General features: G+C 49.3%; 1 protein-coding gene across 1 annotated transcript; it reads left to right on the forward strand.

The window, feature by feature from the left end:
* Positions 1-1,837: 1,837 nt before the first annotated feature.
* On the forward strand, positions 1,838-16,351 carry LOC132385987 (gastrula zinc finger protein XlCGF8.2DB-like). Its single transcript, XM_059958219.1, has 2 exons — positions 1,838-1,901; positions 13,539-16,351. Exon 2 carries the CDS (start codon positions 14,107-14,109, stop codon positions 14,968-14,970), a length of 864 nt encoding a protein of 287 aa, XP_059814202.1. The 5' UTR covers positions 1,838-1,901; positions 13,539-14,106; the 3' UTR covers positions 14,971-16,351.
* The last annotated feature ends 4,179 nt before the right edge of the window (positions 16,352-20,530 follow it).

Raw genomic sequence — 20,530 nt, forward strand, 5'->3', positions numbered from 1 at the left:
GGAAGTCCAAGCAGCACACACGAACTCATTACAGATGATTTCAAGTCCCCTGGCCCCGATCATCTTATTTTCACTGTGGATACCCCGTCCATTTACACATCCCCCTCCCACCAGGAAAGTCAAAGAGCTTTCTCCATTTCCTTCTGGACACCAGACCCAACGTGTCCCCCTCCACTACCACTCTCCTGCTCTTTGACTTGACTTCTTTGTTAGAGCTGAGCCCTACTGTCATCTTGTAGTAAGCTGGTGCTGTTTTCCCTTGGGGCTTTGGATTCAGAAGACAAGATGGGTTCAGCTGATCCGGTTGGAGTGCACCAAGACGGAATATAAGGTGTTGCTCCTCCACCCTGAGCCCGCGCTCATCAATTAGCAGAGCAGCTTCGCACCGTCCGCCACAAGTAGAACTTCACAGCGCCAGAGATTTTAATCCTGATTCCCATTCAGGGTTGTCAGAGGTTAAAGCGGGACATCATTAGGAGGCAGGAACAGGCTGAGAATTGGCAGGGGGTGTTCAGCCCACTTCCGTGTGAATGATTCATTTTGGTCTGTCAAATTTGTAGACACAACTCAGTATTAATGTTAAGACTCCTGGCAGTGTGGAGAATCAATGAGTCGGTGTCCGTAGGACACTCAAAAACGACAGCACGGGTTGACATGTTGCTAGGAAGGCGTATGGTGTGATGGCCTTCATCAGCTGTGGAATTGAGTTCAAGAGTCATGCGGTAATGTTAGATCTATATAGACCTTGTTAAGAGCCCACTTGGATTACTGCTTTCAGTTCTGGTCACCTCACTGCAGGAAGAATGTAGATGCTATAGAGAGTGTGCAGCGGCGGTTTACAAGGATGGTGCAGAACACGCCTTATGAGTATAGCTTGAGTAAACTTGACCTTTTCTCTGTGAAGGGACGGATGACGAGAGGTGACCTGATCGACATGTATAAGATGATGAGAGGCATTGTTCGTGTGGGTAGCCGAAGGCTATTTCCCAGGGCTGAAATGGCTAACACAAGGGAGCATATTTTTAAGGTGCTTGGAAGAAGCTTCAAGGGGGATTTCAGAGGTAAGTTTTTACACAGAGAGTGGTGTGTGTGTGTGTGTGTGTGTGTGGAATGCACTCCCAGGGGCAGTGGTAAAGGCGGGTACAATGGGGTCTTTTAACAGATTCTTAGATAGGTACACGGAGCTTAGCAAAATAGTGGGCCACGCTTCAGAGGAATTCCAGGCAGCTGCCAGAGTAGGTTACATGGTCGGCACAACATTGCAGGCCAAAGGGCCTGTAACGTGCTGTGGTTTTCTATGATTCTGTGGAGCTCCATGCCACACAAAGGTAGTTTTTGAGAAGGTGATGATTGCTTTCCTGGATATTGATTGTGTTGTTTCAAACTCTGGGTGACTGGAAGGGAAGACTGTCGCAACGATATGACTCTTCCCATTACAATCAAACAACTAATCACCGAATTTGAAGGACAGCTTGTCTGGTACAGGGGTTGGAGTCAGGGGATTTCTGTGGGTACGACATATCTCGTATGAAGTAGTGCTCCGTCCGATGTTTCGGTTCATTCTTGGGCAGTACGTCACTTCATGAGCTCGTTGTTTACGTTTCTTTCTGCACCTTCTGGAGCATTTCCTTGTGTGACGACCTGAAGACACAAACCTGTTCACTTGGAGGACCATATCTTCCAATGCTGACAGTTCAGCTCCGTCTGCCCAATAATCCCGAACAAATATTGAACATCTATTCGTAGATGCAGGCCATCCTTTCTGTATTGTCTCCCTGCGTACCTTCATTGATGCAGCCGTCCCTGCTGGTGTCCTAATCTTCTCTGTTCTATCAGCAGATATTGGAATAGAGGTAACAATCGTGTACACATAGGACATGTACATCAGCATTAATCTCTTGGTAAGTCTTTTATTTCTTGTTGACAATGCATTAGTAGCAAATATAAACTCCCTAGCGTGTCGCAACAGACAGTCGGCCATTCTTGTCTGGCGCGTTTCGGATTAACGCGGTCACAATATGAACGTTACTGACTCAACCCTTTGTGTATTTTACGAGACCGTGTGGCTAGCACAACGCTCAACCCAGCATGGATGGAAGACGTGCCGGGGTGGGGCTGGGGTGTGGCCCGACTTGGATTCGAACTCACGAGCCTGCGTTCCGGAGTCCAGCGCTGATGTCACCACCACCAACCAACAGGAAACACCAGAGAGAAACCATAGCAACACACAGAGAATGGCAGTGCTCCCCACCACCAAGCAACAGGAAACACCAGAGAGAGACCATAGCAACTCAGACAGAATGCCAGCGCCCACCACCACCAAGCAACAGGAAACACCAGAGAGAGAACATAGCAACACACACAGAATGTCAGCGCCCCCCACCACCAAGCGACAGGAAACACCAGAGAGAGACCATAGCAACACACAGAGAATGTCAGCGCCCCCCACCACCAAGCGACAGGAAACACCAGAGAGAGAGACCATAGCAACACACACAGAATGTCAGCGCCCCCCACCACCAAGCGACAGGAAACACCAGAGAGAGACCATAGCAACAGACACAGAATGTCAGCGCTCCCCACCACCGAGCAACAGGAAACACCAGAGAAACCACAGCAACACACACAGAATGTCAGCGCCCCCCAACACCCAGCAACAGGAAACACCAAAGAGAGACCATAGCAACACACACAGAATGTCAGCGCCCACCACCACCAAGCAACAGGAAACACCAGAGAGAAACCATAGCAACACACACAGAATGTCAGCGCCCACCACCACCAAGCAACAGGAAAGCACCAGAGAGAAACCATAGCAACACACACAGAATATCAGCGTTCCCCCACCACCAAGCAACAGGAAACACCAGAGAGAGACCATAGCAACACACACAGAATGTCAGCGCCCCCCACCACCAAGCAACAGGAAACACCAGAGAGAGACCATAGCAACACACAGAGAATGTCAGCGCCCCCCACCACCAAGCGACAGGAAACACCAGAGAGAGACCATAGCAACACACACAGAATGTCAGCGCCCCCCACCACCAAGCGACAGGAAACACCAGAGAGAGAGACCATAGCAACACACACAGAATGTCAGCGCCCCCCACCACCAAGCGACAGGAAACACCAGAGAGAGACCATAGCAACAGACACAGAATGTCAGCGCTCCCCACCACCGAGCAACAGGAAACACCAGAGAAACCACAGCAACACACACAGAATGTCAGCGCCCCCCAACACCCAGCAACAGGAAAGCACCAGAGAGAAACCATAGCAACACACACAGAATATCAGCGTTCCCCCACCACCAAGCAACAGGAAACACCAGAGAGAGACCATAGCAACACACACAGAATGTCAGCGCCCCCCACCACCAAGCAACAGGAAACACCAGAGAGAACCATAGCAACACACACAGAATGTCAGCGCCCCCCACCACCAAGCAACAGGAAACACCAGAGAGAGACCATAGCAACACACACAGAATGTCAGCGCCCACCACCACCAAGCAACAGGAAAGCACCAGAGAGAAACCATAGCAACACACACAGAATATCAGCGTTCCCCCACCACCAAGCAACAGGAAACACCAGAGAGAGACCATAGCAACACACACAGAATGTCAGCGCCCCCCACCACCAAGCAACAGGAAACACCAGAGAGAGACCATAGCAACACACACAGAATGTCAGCGCCCCCCACCACCAAGCAACAGGAAACACCAGAGAGAGACCATAGCAACACACACAGAATGTCAGCGCCCCCCACCACCAAGCGACAGGAAACACCAGAGAGAGACCATAGAAACACACAGAGAATGTCAGCGCCCCCCACCACCAAGCGACAGGAAACACCAGAGAGAGACCATAGCAACACACAGAGAATGTCAGCGCCCCCCACCACCAAGCAACAGGAAACACCAGACAGAGAAACCATAGCAACACACAGAGAATGTCAGCGCCCCCCACCACCAAGCAACAGGAAACACCAGACAGAGAAACCACAACAACACACACAGAATGTCAGCGCCCCCCACCACCAAGCAACAGGAAACACCAGAGAGAGACCATAGCAACACACACAGAATGTCAGAGCCCCCCACCACCAAGCAACAGGAAACACCAGAGAGAGACCATAGCAACACACAGAGAATGTCAGCGCCCCCCACCACCAAGCAACAGGAAACACCAGACAGAGAAACCACAACAACACACACAGAATGTCAGCGCCCCCCACCACCAAGCGACAGGAAACACCAGAGAGAGAGACCATAGCAACACACACAGAATGTCAGCGCCCCCCACCACCAAGCGACAGGAAACACCAGAGAGAGACCATAGCAACAGACACAGAATGTCAGCGCTCCCCACCACCGAGCAACAGGAAACACCAGAGAAACCACAGCAACACACACAGAATGTCAGCGCCCCCCAACACCCAGCAACAGGAAAGCACCAGAGAGAAACCATAGCAACACACACAGAATATCAGCGTTCCCCCACCACCAAGCAACAGGAAACACCAGAGAGAGACCATAGCAACACACACAGAATGTCAGCGCCCCCCACCACCAAGCAACAGGAAACACCAGAGAGAGACCATAGCAACACACACAGAATGTCAGCGCCCCCCACCACCAAGCAACAGGAAACACCAGAGAGAGACCATAGCAACACACACAGAATGTCAGCGCCCACCACCACCAAGCAACAGGAAAGCACCAGAGAGAAACCATAGCAACACACACAGAATATCAGCGTTCCCCCACTACCAAGCAACAGGAAACACCAGAGAGAGACCATAGCAACACACACAGAATGTCAGCGCCCCCCACCACCAAGCAACAGGAAACACCAGAGAGAAACCATAGCAACATACACAGAATGTCAGCGCCCACCACCACCAAGCAACAGGAAAGCACCAGAGAGAAACCATAGCAACACACACAGAATATCAGCGTTCCCCCACCACCAAGCAACAGGAAACACCAGAGAGAGACCATAGCAACACACACAGAATGTCAGCGCCCCCCACCACCAAGCAACAGGAAACACCAGAGAGAGACCATAGCAACACACAGAGAATGTCAGCGCCCCCCACCACCAAGCGACAGGAAACACCAGAGAGAGACCATAGCAACACACACAGAATGTCAGCGCCCCCCACCACCAAGCGACAGGAAACACCAGAGAGAGAGACCATAGCAACACACACAGAATGTCAGCGCCCCCCACCACCAAGCGACAGGAAACACCAGAGAGAGACCATAGCAACAGACACAGAATGTCAGCGCTCCCCACCACCGAGCAACAGGAAACACCAGAGAAACCACAGCAACACACACAGAATGTCAGCGCCCCCCAACACCCAGCAACAGGAAAGCACCAGAGAGAAACCATAGCAACACACACAGAATATCAGCGTTCCCCCACCACCAAGCAACAGGAAACACCAGAGAGAGACCATAGCAACACACACAGAATGTCAGCGCCCCCCACCACCAAGCAACAGGAAACACCAGAGAGAGACCATAGCAACACACACAGAATGTCAGCGCCCCCCACCACCAAGCAACAGGAAACACCAGAGAGAGACCATAGCAACACACACAGAATGTCAGCGCCCACCACCACCAAGCAACAGGAAAGCACCAGAGAGAAACCATAGCAACACACACAGAATATCAGCGTTCCCCCACCACCAAGCAACAGGAAACACCAGAGAGAGACCATAGCAACACACACAGAATGTCAGCGCCCCCCACCACCAAGCAACAGGAAACACCAGAGAGAGACCATAGCAACACACACAGAATGTCAGCGCCCCCCACCACCAAGCAACAGGAAACACCAGAGAGAGACCATAGCAACACACACAGAATGTCAGCGCCCCCCACCACCAAGCGACAGGAAACACCAGAGAGAGACCATAGAAACACACAGAGAATGTCAGCGCCCCCCACCACCAAGCGACAGGAAACACCAGAGAGAGACCATAGCAACACACAGAGAATGTCAGCGCCCCCCACCACCAAGCAACAGGAAACACCAGACAGAGAAACCATAGCAACACACAGAGAATGTCAGCGCCCCCCACCACCAAGCAACAGGAAACACCAGACAGAGAAACCACAACAACACACACAGAATGTCAGCGCCCCCCACCACCAAGCAACAGGAAACACCAGAGAGAGACCATAGCAACACACACAGAATGTCAGAGCCCCCCACCACCAAGCAACAGGAAACACCAGAGAGAGACCATAGCAACACACAGAGAATGTCAGCGCCCCCCACCACCAAGCGACAGGAAACACCAGAGAGAGAGACCATAGCAACACACACAGAATGTCAGCGCCCCCCACCACCAAGCGACAGGAAACACCAGAGAGAGACCATAGCAACAGACACAGAATGTCAGCGCTCCCCACCACCGAGCAACAGGAAACACCAGAGAAACCACAGCAACACACACAGAATGTCAGCGCCCCCCAACACCCAGCAACAGGAAAGCACCAGAGAGAAACCATAGCAACACACACAGAATATCAGCGTTCCCCCACCACCAAGCAACAGGAAACACCAGAGAGAGACCATAGCAACACACACAGAATGTCAGCGCCCCCCACCACCAAGCAACAGGAAACACCAGAGAGAGACCATAGCAACACACACAGAATGTCAGCGCCCCCCACCACCAAGCAACAGGAAACACCAGAGAGAGACCATAGCAACACACACAGAATGTCAGCGCCCACCACCACCAAGCAACAGGAAAGCACCAGAGAGAAACCATAGCAACACACACAGAATATCAGCGTTCCCCCACTACCAAGCAACAGGAAACACCAGAGAGAGACCATAGCAACACACACAGAATGTCAGCGCCCCCCACCACCAAGCAACAGGAAACACCAGAGAGAAACCATAGCAACACACACAGAATGTCAGCGCCCACCACCACCAAGCAACAGGAAAGCACCAGAGAGAAACCATAGCAACACACACAGAATATCAGCGTTCCCCCACCACCAAGCAACAGGAAACACCAGAGAGAGACCATAGCAACACACACAGAATGTCAGCGCCCCCCACCACCAAGCAACAGGAAACACCAGAGAGAGACCATAGCAACACACAGAGAATGTCAGCGCCCCCCACCACCAAGCGACAGGAAACACCAGAGAGAGACCATAGCAACACACACAGAATGTCAGCGCCCCCCACCACCAAGCGACAGGAAACACCAGAGAGAGAGACCATAGCAACACACACAGAATGTCAGCGCCCCCCACCACCAAGCGACAGGAAACACCAGAGAGAGACCATAGCAACAGACACAGAATGTCAGCGCTCCCCACCACCGAGCAACAGGAAACACCAGAGAAACCACAGCAACACACACAGAATGTCAGCGCCCCCCAACACCCAGCAACAGGAAAGCACCAGAGAGAAACCATAGCAACACACACAGAATATCAGCGTTCCCCCACCACCAAGCAACAGGAAACACCAGAGAGAGACCATAGCAACACACACAGAATGTCAGCGCCCCCCACCACCAAGAAACAGGAAACACCAGAGAGAGACCATAGCAACACACACAGAATGTCAGCGCCCCCCACCACCAAGCAACAGGAAACACCAGAGAGAGACCATAGCAACACACACAGAATGTCAGCGCCCACCACCACCAAGCAACAGGAAAGCACCAGAGAGAAACCATAGCAACACACACAGAATATCAGCGTTCCCCCACCACCAAGCAACAGGAAACACCAGAGAGAGACCATAGCAACACACACAGAATGTCAGCGCCCCCCACCACCAAGCAACAGGAAACACCAGACAGAGAAACCATAGCAACACACAGAGAATGTCAGCGCCCCCCACCACCAAGCAACAGGAAACACCAGACAGAGAAACCACAACAACACACACAGAATGTCAGCGCCCCCCACCACCAAGCAACAGGAAACACCAGAGAGAGACCATAGCAACACACACAGAATGTCAGAGCCCCCCACCACCAAGCAACAGGAAACACCAGAGAGAGACCATAGCAACACACAGAGAATGTCAGCGCCCCCCACCACCAAGCAACAGGAAACACCAGACAGAGAAACCACAACAACACACACAGAATGTCAGCGCCCCCCACCACCAAGCAACAGGAAACACCAGAGAGAGACCATAGCAACACACACAGAATGTCAGAGCCCCCCACCACCAAGCAACAGGAAACACCAGAGAGAGACCATAGCAACACACAGAGAATGTCAGCGCCCCCCACCACCAAGCAACAGGAAACACCAGACAGAGAAACCACAACAACACACACAGAATGTCAGCGCCCCCCACCACCAAGCAACAGGAAACACCAGAGAGAGACCATAGCAACAGACACAGAATGTCAGCGCCCCCCACCACCAAGCGACAGGAAACACCAGAGAGAGACCATAGCAACACACACAGTATGTCAGCGCCCCCCACCACCAAGCAACAGGAAACACCAGAGAGAGACCATAGAAACACACAGAGAATGTCAGCGCCCCCCACCACCAAGTGACAGGAAACACCAGAGAGAGACCATAGCAACACACACAGTATGTCAGCGCCCCCCACCACCAAGCAACAGGAAACACCAGAGAGAGACCATAGCAACACACACAGAATGCTGAAGGATCTCAGCAGGTCCAGCGGCATTAATGGAAAAGAGAACAACTTCAGTCAACAAAAACTGTTGTTTGCCCGACAGCTGGACGTGTCAAAGGCTCCCTCTCTCACGAGCAACATCACTCATTTTCACAGCAGACGGGGAGACTGACAGTTGCTGTTATTATATTAAAAGTGTTCCGCAGCGAAATCCCGATGTTCCCTAGCCTGCGACGCCTCTGTCGACAACACCAGCCTCAGATCAAGCATCCACAGGTCCGCACACCGGAGGCGGGCCTGGAGAATGTCAAAAACCGTTCGGCCAAAGAGCACCCGGATCTGGAACCCATCCACCATAAAAGAAAATAGGTTGCGAATGCCATTAAAAAATCGGGGCCTCGATGTTACCCGACCAACCCTGAAAAGGGAAAGATGAGATATTAAAGGCAAGAATTAGGCTGTTTTTTCATAATTCTGCCCTTATTTCTTTGCTTTTCTGTTGCTTTGGGTCACAACATGAGTTCTGCCCGCCTCCCCCCTTTTTCATAGTATGCACTGTTACCTCGGCCTGTGCAGTTCCCCGGCCTGTGCTCGTGTGCTTTCTGCTGTCTGTGTCACGGTCCCAACTGTTAATTCCCCATATTCTCCTAATTCCCCTTGTTGCGACACACCTGATTCTCATCTAAACCTGCAGCGTAAATACCCCGGCTTTGCATCCACTCATCGCCAGGTCGCCGTGTCGGCCGGTGTGGTAATTCACGTTCCCAGCCGCTTCGGATCGTGATTTCTAAGTTTTACTTCAGTGCCGAGGTTTACCCGTGTCGCTCTGTCTCTTCCTGTCAAGCTAAGTTTTGCCTGCCGCCTGTCTCCTGTTTGCCCTTCAGCTCCAGCAACGCCCTGTGTCAAGGTAAGTTTTGCCTGCCTCCTGCTTTTCCGTTCACCCTCCTGTTTGCCAGCCCCAGCCACGCTCACGCCCTCGTCTGCATCCCAACTCTATCTCTGTGCCAGCGTCCCGCGTTTGAGTTTGCCCTTTCCTTGCCACAGTCCAGCACATATCCACGGCCTTTGGCAACAAGTCATTTTCCTCACGGAGCTGTCTTTCTCTGAGCCTATTATCTGTTATTCCACAGACTGTTTTGTCCCCATCTGGTAAGTCTGTCAAATCTCCAATATCACAGGACTTATTCAGTATGTGCAGCTCAGCTCAGTATTGGTCTCAAATAACAACTTGTTTCTGGTCGCAGGAAAAAAAGGTTACTTCCCTCAATCGTGATGTTTTTTTTTTATTTGGAACAAAATACACCTCAAATTCTGTAAAGGCAGTTTCCTCAATTTGAAAGCTGTTTTAGATATCCACAGCATCTTTGCCAATTACATGTGGAAACACATACGCTTTCAAAAGTGGGAACTTACCGCTTTTCCTGGCGAACAGAGTGAAGGTGTTTGTGGAGCGACCTCTCAATCTACACTGCATCTCGCCAATATAACACAAGCGCCACCGGCAGCACTGTATACAGTATGTGACACAAACACACTCGCTGGTGAAGTGCGGCCTCACGTGTAAACACTCCCTGAATGGTAGTGAGAGAGAGGAGGTGTGGCAGTTGTTCGGCAGCAAGGAAAAGTACCAGGAGGGAGATCAGTGGGTGGGACGAGCTGCCAAGGGAGACGTGTAGACCACTTCGGCGTGGTCCTTTCTTCTGTCTGACCCAGGCGGGATCTCCTGATGGCCATTTCAATATAGCTTCCCATTCACATTGCCACACGTTAGCACAAACTTTCCTGTACCCACTGTAAGCCCAGGATGATGGCTTCCAATTCTGCTGTGGCTGCCAGTGAATGGTTAGTAAGTCATTTCTTCATCGTTACCTATCATCCGGGCACAAAAACAACCACAGCAAATTTTCCAGTTAAATTATCCTTTGATTTATCTGTGAAAAAAGGGTTCTCGCATCATAATAATCGTGCTTAATATATGATCACACAACAGGCAGAACAGAATGCTTAGACGTGATTAAATCGTGTAAGCTGAAATCAGCTGAAGGTTTTGGAACAACGGAGGTGGGGGTTACCAAGAAAGACACATCGCATAATCCAACAGACCCATATTGCTAGAGTGGTGAGTATATAGGCACCCAAAACTAAAAATGCTCTTCTTGTAATGTTGCCAAGGGAATCCCCCAGGGCAGCATCTAATTCTGCGAGAACACCATCTTGCCAGCCAGGGCTGTATGTTGCTTCCTCAGCGACAAGCCCCGGATCGCCAGCGACCTGAAAGAACCTCTGAATAAGGAGAAGAAAGCCTTCAGGTGTGGAGACAAGGCAAGCACCGAGGCAAGAGCAGAGTGAACGGAGGGTAGGGCTGAGGTAGGTTTGAAGGTCCCTACAAGAGGAAGCTGGAGTACGAGCTCCAGCAGAGGTGCATAGCGGGCGAGTAGTCGGGTACGAAGCAGGTCACCGGCTTCAAGGTTAAAGGAAGGAAGACCGGGGGCTTGCCTGGACAGGGCCAATGAAGTGAATTTGAGGGGACCTACTGCTGTCCCCTCTCCCACTAACAAGACCACATACCCTCCCTGCCGTCGAGGCAGGTTGAAGGGACAGCTGGAGAGACTAGAGCAAGGTAAGACTGCTGGCCCAGACGGTATCAGCCCCGGGGTATTGAAGGGCAGTGCGAGCCACCTGTCTGGTATTTTGTAGCACCTCTACAATTTGAGTCTGAGTCTGGAAAAGATACTGGAGTCGCGGAAGACTTCTTGCTTAGTTCCCCTACCCAAGAAGGCGACTAAATCGGGTCTTTATGACTACAGACCAATTGCCCTAACATCTCATGCGATGAAGGGGCTGGAATGGCCGGTGTTGGGCCGCAGTTGAGATCTTCAATGGACCCTCTCCAGTTTGCCAAGCAGCTTCTTGCGGGAGTGAATGATGCCACCGTCTACCTGTTGAAGCGAGCTTGCCCACACCTGGACAATGCTGGTGGCATTGTGAGCACCACATTTTTTGATTTCTCTTCTGCCTTCAATACAACCCAATCACGTTCTGTGCAAGAAGCTGCAAAGGATGGGCGTAGATAAATCCACTCTCTCCTGGATCACAGCCTTCCTGACAGACAGACACCAGTTTGTACCGCTCGGTGGTTCTCTGCCTGAGGCGGAGCTGAGTGTCACTGGAGCCCCACAAGGGACTGTCCTGTCTCCGTTTCTGTTCACCTCAGACGTTCAGTACAACTCTGAGTCTGGCCACTTGCAGAAGTTCTCTGATGACTCTGCGGTAGTTGGGTGCATCAGAGACGGGCGGGAGTCGGAGCACAGAGAACTGTGTGCAGCAGGATGTTGGAGATCTTTTACCAGTCAGTTGCAGAGAGTGCCGTCCTCTTTGGTACTTTATGTTGGTGCAGCAGCATTGGTACTTGGTGATGGAAAAAGACTGAATAAACTCATCAAAAAGGTTGACGTGCAGGAGCGCAGGTCAGGAAACATACTGTTATTCATTATGGACAATCTGGCACATCCTCTGCATGACCTACTGAATAAGCAGCGGATCATCTGTTTGAATAAACTCTGCTGTCAGAAGGATTGTTACAGAATAAGCGTATACAACAGTTCAGACATCATAGTACAGTAGTCTCTGCTTTAATATTTCCTACATTATTATTGAAAATTGGTACATTATTATTCATTCTACATTTGATTTTGAGTTAAGTGTGTTTTTAAACGATGCCGCCAAAATGATAGAAATTGCAACGCGGAATCAGATGCGCATGCGTAGAGGACTCAGCTGATCCCGGATATCGCGCATGCGCTCAGTAGACGAGAGGCTCACGAGGATCGGCGCAGGTCAGAGGCAGCTCCGGATGGGCAGTAATCATCAGCGCGTTTGAGCCGCGATTGAAGAACAATTACCGTGAGCCCGGCCCGCACTACTGCTACACCCCTGGGCAGATCACGGTCTTTTCCGTCTTTTTCAGCCCCAGAGAGATTTCGGCTGGTGACCGTTGGCGCGGCCGCGATCTCGGCGGCGCATGCGCCTCGCCTTCGCTGGCGCGCCTTGGATGGCGGATAGATCGGTTTTTAGCTCGTGGGGGCTTCTGGGTAAAGAGGCAGCCATGCGGAACCACATCAGCATTGCCCTCGTACAGTCGGAGTAAATAGGAGCGGATGTATCTCCCAAACACGGCCGAACTCCAGCGATGTGAATCCAAGCATTAGGGACTCGGAACAAAAGTATATTTCCCAGTTAATCTCCGATGGAGTGTCTATCTTCTAGTCAGTGAAAATGTCAATTAATGCTGTTTGGCAAAAAAAATCCTTCCGTCAGCTTTAGTTCTCGCTGGGTAAATAACGGTATGAAAGACCTTTGTCATCGATGACAAGAGACTTGTGGCTTTCACATCGCAAAATTACCACATTCCAATGAGAGTAACCACTACCATCCCCTTCATGTTCGTTGGCATTGCCATCGATGGGTTCATCACTGTCAAGTGCTTGTTGGGAGGGAATTAAAGTCATTAGAAAATCGACAGGATCAGACATGTAATAATAAGTGTGCTTTGTAGTGCTGTGGGACGTGACAAGAACTTGAAATAACATCAAATGGACAGAGTCAAATTGAGGCAACTCACAAGTTAATTGAGGGCAGAAATCGCCTATTCTCATATAGACAGGAACACAGGCAGCGAATTTGTTGGTTAGTCAGGATGCCTTGTCAGAAGATGAGGAATTTATAGCTATATATAGAAATTTATAGCACAGTACAAGCCCTTCAGCTCCAACGGGAGATGAACTTCATAACATTGTGATGCCAGAGCTCCTGACAGACTAAGATCTCACCTGAAATATTCTGCTTCACCCACTGATGTCCTTTCAAATATTTTTACAGGTTTGAAATGGAATCTCAACATATCAGTTTTGCTGTCTGTGTCCAGATATATAAGAAGTGACCAAATACTTTCTTTGCAAGACCAACACATCTGTTATCGATCCTTGAAGATGAAGAGTTAATCTCATGCCAGCTGGAAATGTATTTTGTGTCTGAAATGAAGTTTTCTGTTGTAACTCAGTGAAATCCACTGGAACCGGGGTGCTGAGAACACACTCACAGCCTACCCGCAGACAGTCCAGTGAGTTCACAGTGGGGAGAGGCCATTCACCCACTCTGTGTGAGGGAGGGGAACTACTCAGTCATCCAGCCTGAAGATACATTAGCAAGTTCACAGCACAGAGTGATACTCCACCTGTTCTGACTGTGGGAAGCAATTCAATCTATCATCAAGGCTGAAGATATATCCAAAAATACACCAGTGAGGGGATATTGACCTGCTTGGACGGTGGGAAGGGAAAACTGTGACACCAGCAGGTTCACACACAGCCATTCACCTGCTCTGTGTGGGAAAAGATTCATTCAATCACCTCGACTGAACGAACACCAGCAAGTTCATTCTGAGAAGATGCCGTTCACCTGTTCCGACTGTGGGAAGGGATTCACTCGCTCATCCGCACCACAGAGACAACAGCAAGTTCACACTGGGGAGAGGCTATTCACCTGTTCCGACTGTGGGAAGGGATTCACTCACTCATCCGCACCACAGAGACAACAGCGAGTTCACACTGGGGAGAGGCCATTCACCTGTTCCGACTGTGGGGAGGGATTCACTCGCTCATCCGCACTACAGAGACAACAGCGAGTTCACTCTGGGGAGAGGCCATTCACGTGCTTAGACTGTGGGAAGGGATTCACTCAGTCATCTCACCTACTGACACACCAGTCAGTTCACACTGGGGAGTGGCCATTCACATGCTCTGAATGTCGGAAGGGATTCACTCAGTTATCCACCCTTGTGAAGCACTACCAGATTCACACCAGGGAGAGGCCATTCACCTGCTCAGACTGTGGGAAGGGATTCACTCAGTCAGCACACCTACTGAGACACCAGTTAGTCCACACAAGGCAGAGGCCTTTCACATGCTCTGAATGTGGGAAGAAATTCACTTGGTCTTCTCAACTGAAGGTACACCAGCGAGTTCACACTGGGGAGAAGCCATTCAGCTGCTCAGACTGTGGGAAAGAATTCACACAATCGTCTGACTTGAAAATGCATCAACGAATTCACACTGGGGAGAGGCTGTCCACCTGCTCAGATTGTGGGAAAGGTTTCACTCGGTCATGCATGCTACAGAGACACCAGCAAGTTCACACTGTGGGGAGGGTGGTCACCTGCTCAGACTGTGGGATGGGTTTCGATCAGTCATTCATCCTTGTGTCGCCCGACCGAGCTTTGACCCATGGTGATTCGGAGAGATCAGGCACTTGAGAGGACGTAATTCACTCAGGTTCACCGACGGAGTATTAAAGGCAGTGGTTCAGGGCAGGTTATTTTTGAGCTTTCAGCAGTGGCCAATTTGTATTTAGGGTTGATTATCAAGAACAACTTCAAGTCAGGCAGGAGCAAGTGGAGTGGTCACTGGTGGAGTGGACAGAGTTGGAGCGGAGACTTTGCGGCTTTAGCTCTTTGAGGTTTCAGTGAGGAGAGCCTCCAGTCAGAGAAGGCAAAATCATGCCAAAGGTAGAATTTTTTTTGCCCCCTTTTCATTTTAAAACAGTAGAGATGTCAGGCAGGCTAATGGAAAGCTCCTTTGCGGGATGTGGGAAGGCAGGGGACCCTCCTGTGTCCCTGATAACCACACTTGTGAGAAAGGCATCCAGCTTCAGCTCCGAACAATCCACATTAAGGAGTTGCAGCTGGAACTGGATGAACTCCAGATCATTCCGGAGGCTGAAGGAGTGATAGGTAGGACATTTGAGAGGTAGTTGCATCCAAGAAGCACTGCACAGGGAACTGGGTGACTGTCAGGAAGGTAAGGGGGTAACAGCGAGAGCAGTTTACCCCTGTGTCCATCCCTCTGAGCAACGCAGTTATCACTTTAGATACTGTCAGGGATGGTGAGGATGACCAAGTAAAGGAAGGTCACAGCAGAAGGGTCTCCGGCATTTAGTCTGGCTCTGAGACTGAGGAGGGAAGGGAGGAGAAGAGACGAGCTGTGGCCAGAGGTGATTCATTCCTTCAGGGAACTGATTGGACGTCCTGTGGGTGAGAATGAGATTCCAGGATGGCATGTGGTCTCCTGCATGCAAGGTTCTGATATATAGTCTGGTCGAGTAACGAGGTTCTGCAAAGGGAGTTCAGCGAGTGAGCTGCTAAGTTAAAGGGCGGCTCATCCAGGCCTGTGATCTCAGGACTGTCACCTGTGCCACGTGCCAGGAATCAGAAGATTATACAGTTTAACACATGGCTAAGGAGTTGGTGCAGGAGGGAGGGTATAAGATTTTTGGATCTTCTGAGCTGGTGAGGATTGTTGTGTACAGAGGAGTGCGAGTGTGTTGGGGGGGGGGAGAGCACATCATTGATGGAGTGCGACTGTGCAGGCAGTCTCTCACACACAGACACATGCAGTGGAGTGTGAGGGAGGGGAGTGAGAAGGGAAAAGAGGAATGAGGAGGATGGAGTTAGGGCTCCTTCACAAAGTCCCAGACTCACCCACCCCACCCCCTTTGGAATTGGTCCCATTTAATTTTGCAGTACTTTAAGTTTCCTCTCACTTAAAGTTCTTATTAAAGAGCTTTTTGTATGGGCACGTTGAAGCATTGTCTCATTAGTTACCCTATCTCTATATGCTATTTTCAGCATTCTTCTAAGAAACCGCATTTCTGTTGCTTCGAAGTTTCTTTGCAGTTCTGGTGTTTCCAGTCCATGTTTCTGAAGCAAACAGCAAGATTGACCAGATCTTACACTTTAGTAGCCTAAACCGTGTGATCATAGAATTGTGTTTGTTGGTAAAAATCGTTTTTTGGACGTTGGTTTTGGTAATATTAATTCTACTTTTTATTTCTTCTTTACTTCCAGCATCTTGTGATATACATTATTGTGACAGACATACATTATTGATCCCAAGGGAAATTGGTTTTCATTACAGTTGCACCAACCATGAATAGAGTAGAAATATAGCAAAATAAAACCAGAAATAATAGTAAGTAAATTATGCCAAGTGGAAATAAGTCCAGGACCAGCCTATTGGCTCAGAGCAGATGACACTCCAAGGGAGGAGTTGTAAAGTTTGATAGCCACAGGCAGTAATGACTTCCTACGCATCTCAGTGAAATGAGTCTCTGGCTGAATGCACTCCTGTGTCTAACCAGTACATTATGGAGTGGATGGGAGACATTGTCCAAGATGACATGCAACTTGGACAGCATCCTCTTTTCAGACACCACCGTCAGAGAGTCCAGTTCCACCCCCACAACATCACTTGCCTTGCAAATGAGTTTGTTGATTCTGTTGCTGTCTGCTACCCTCAGCCTGCTGCCCCAGCACACAACAGCAAACATAATAGCACTGGCCACCACAGACTCGTAGAACATCTTCAGCATCGTCCGGCAGATGTTAAAGGACCTCAGTCTCCTCAGGAAATAGAGACGGCTCTGACCCTTCTTGTAGACAGCCTCAGTGTTCTTTGACCAGTCCAGTTTATTGTCCATTCGTATCCCCAGGTATATGTAATCCTCCACCATGTCCACACTGACCCCTCAGGTGGAAACAGGGGTCACCGGTGCCTTGGTCCTCCTCAGGTCCACCACCAGCTCCTTAGTCTTTTTCACATTAAGCTGCAGATGATTCTGCTTGCACCATGTGACAAAGGTTCCCACCGTAGCCCTGTACTCAGCCTGATCTCCCTTGCTGATACATCCAACTATGGCAGAGTCGTCAGAAAACTTCTGAAGATGGCAAGACTCTGTGCAGTAGTTGAAGTCCGAGGTGTAGATGGTGAAGAGAAAGGGAGACAGGACAGTCCCCTGTGGAACCCCAGTGCTGCTGACCACTCTGTCTGACACACAGTGTTGTAAGAGCATGTACTGTGGTCTGCCAGTCAGGTAATCAATAATCCATGACACCAGGGAAGCATCCACCTGCATCACTGTCAGCTTCTCACCCAGCAGAGCAGGGCGGATGGTGTTGAACGCACTGGAGAAGTCAAAAGACATGACCCTCACAGTGCTCGCCGGCTTGTCCAGGTGGGCGTAGACACGGTTCAGCAGGTAGACGATGGCTTCCTCAACTCCTAGTCGGGGCTGATAGGCGAACTGGAGGGGGTCTAAGTGTGGCCTAACCATAGGCCGGAACTGCTCTGAAACAAGTCTCTCCATGTCTTCATAATGTGGGAGGTCAATGCCACTGGTCTGTAGTCATTGGAGCCACGGGGGCGCGGCGTCTTCGGTGCAGGGACGAGGCAGGACGTCTTCCACAGCACAGGAACCCTATGGAGACTCAGGCTCAGGTTGAAGACATGGTGAAGTACCCCACATAGCTGGGGGGCACAGGCTTTGAGCACCCTGGGGCTGACACCATCGGGGCCTGCAGCCTTGCTTGGTGGTGGAGAGGTTTCAGGTGTCTTCTCACCTGTTCAGCTGTGAAGCCTACCGTGGTGGTTTCAGGTGGGGGAGGGATGTAGTCATGAGAGCAGGGTGGGGGGCTGTGAGGAGGGGTAGGAGGGGAGAGTGGAGTATGTGTTGGCTGGGGGCTGACAACAGATGAATCGTGGGGGGTGGACAGGGGCCATAGTGTCAAATCTGTTGAAGAACAGGTTAAGTTTGTTGGCCCTGTCCACACTGCCTTCAGCTCCTCTGTTGCTAGTTTGCCGGAACCCAGTGATGGTACTCATCCCACTCCAGACCTCTCTCATGTTGTTCTGTTGGAACTTCCACTCAAGCTTCCTCCTATAACTGTCTTGAACCTCCCTGAACTTGGCTTTCAGGTCCCTCTGTCTTGTCCTCAGCTCCTCCCTATTTCCATCTCTAAACGCTCCCTTTTTAGTGTTCAGGATATCATTAATGTCCTTTGTTACCTATGGCTTGTTATTTGAATAACGAATAACAAGTAACAAGGTAAAGCTACCAAAGTAATTGAAGCTGGCGTTTTGTTCAACCTCTTGGTTACTGGTGTACAACTTGCCGTTGGGAGTATCCTGCTGTTTCGATGTTACCATACTTTTTTTTTACAGTTGATGGTTAGACCAGAATCTGCACTTGTTTGCATTACTTTGGGCAGGAAGATTTGTAGTGTTACGGATTCAGGCAACAATAAATATATGAGTTAGGCAAGGGTTTTTGTAACAAATAACATGTTTATTAAACACTGGAAACAAACCCCCCCAAAAGTAAACAAATCACGAATGTAACCGGAAATCGGCTGCTGTGCAGCAGCTTACACAGTTCTGAAAGCAATGTAGCTTAAACAGTTCTTCAAAGTAGTACTGCAAAAAGTTCAAAATGCTCACAGTCCATTTAAGGAAGAGACTTTTTAAAACGATTTAAATTCTCTTTCACGTCGTGTTGCTTCGGTTCCCAAATCGAACTTTTTCCCCACGAAGAATTTACGTAACGAAACGGTTTAAAGGCACTGACCTTTCCTTTAAAACACTGTTCTCAATCCTTTCTACTATTTCGCAGGGATTAACACGAGAACAGTCAACGAATTCCTTCCGAATGGGGGTCAAACAAGGTCGAACCCGTTGCACCGTCGAAATCGATTCTCCTCGATCTTCTATCTCCTGAACTCCGATCTTCACTCTCCACTGATTCTTAACTAGCAGTATTGTAAAGAAACTGCTGGCAATGACCTTTTAAACTTTAGGCATTAGATAAAACTTCATCTTTCAACTGCCCCTCCTCACAGGGAGGGGTGCTCCTTTTATACCCTGTAAAAAAAAACTGTCACATGACTTCTACTGGCGGGAAAATGGCATCACTCCACCATCACAAGACGATTGCTTCGTCCAGTATAGCTTCAACCCCAGTCACGTGATAAGGGTACCATTGTCAAGTGTCACGAGTACGTAACAGTAGGTCTTCTGTAGCACTTGCTATTAGGATGGTATCGTCCGCATATCTTATATTGTTGATGTTAACACCTCAAATTTTTATCCCATCTAGGTCTTCTATTTCTCTGAGAATCATTTCACTATAGATATTTAAAAATTCCAATGAGGCAACGCATCTCTGTCTAAATCCTCTTTGAATTTTAGTCCAACTCCTTATATTATCATCAGTTTTTACCACTGCCATTTGGTTCCAATATGAATTGTGAAGTAGTTGTTGTTCCCTTCCGTCAGTATTTAGTTTAGCGAGAATTTGAACTAATACAAAGTATCAAAATGTCTTAAGCCATATTGGGCGATTTCCGATCGGCTGTTTTTAGTTAAATTAAGGGTTAACCCTTTTAACATCAGCATAATCCAAGCCTACGCACCAACAAATGATGGGGACGAACAGGATAACAACAAGTTTTATGAAGATCGCGACAGGGCAATGTAAATCTCGGGATATAAAACTAGTCATGGGAGATTTTAACGCCAAAGTTGGACAGAAAACGGTTGATAATATTATAGGACCCTTTGGACTAGGGGAGAAAATTGAAAACAGAGAATGGTTGTGTCAGATACAACCAAGTGATCACCAATACTTGGTATAAAAACCATCCACGCAGATTGTGTACTTGGATTAGCCCTGGAGATAGAACAAGGAATCAAATAGATTTCATTACCATCAATGAACCCTTTAGAAATAATGTCACAAATTCTAAATCCTACTCAGGAGTAGACTGTGGTTCAGATCACCATCCAGTAATAGCTACCATCAAAACAAAATTAAAGAAACTGAAACGTGGAAAAAAGAGAAGTCCATGTTGGGAGAACAAAAAAAAGATGGCATACTTAGCAACAATTCATGACAGCTGTAGAAGAACACATAAATGAAAACGTAACAATACCTATTTGGGACAGATTTAAATATGCTATACAGCAATCAGCAGGGGAGATAAT

Source organism: Hypanus sabinus (genome assembly GCF_030144855.1).
Source record: "Hypanus sabinus isolate sHypSab1 chromosome X2 unlocalized genomic scaffold, sHypSab1.hap1 SUPER_X2_unloc_8, whole genome shotgun sequence".
NCBI classification, from domain to species: domain Eukaryota; kingdom Metazoa; phylum Chordata; class Chondrichthyes; order Myliobatiformes; family Dasyatidae; genus Hypanus; species Hypanus sabinus.

Coding starts and splice junctions, on each gene's coding strand:
- LOC132385987 (XM_059958219.1), top strand. CDS start 14,107: ATGCCGTTCACCTGTTCCGACTGTGGGAAGGGATTCACTCGCTCATCC.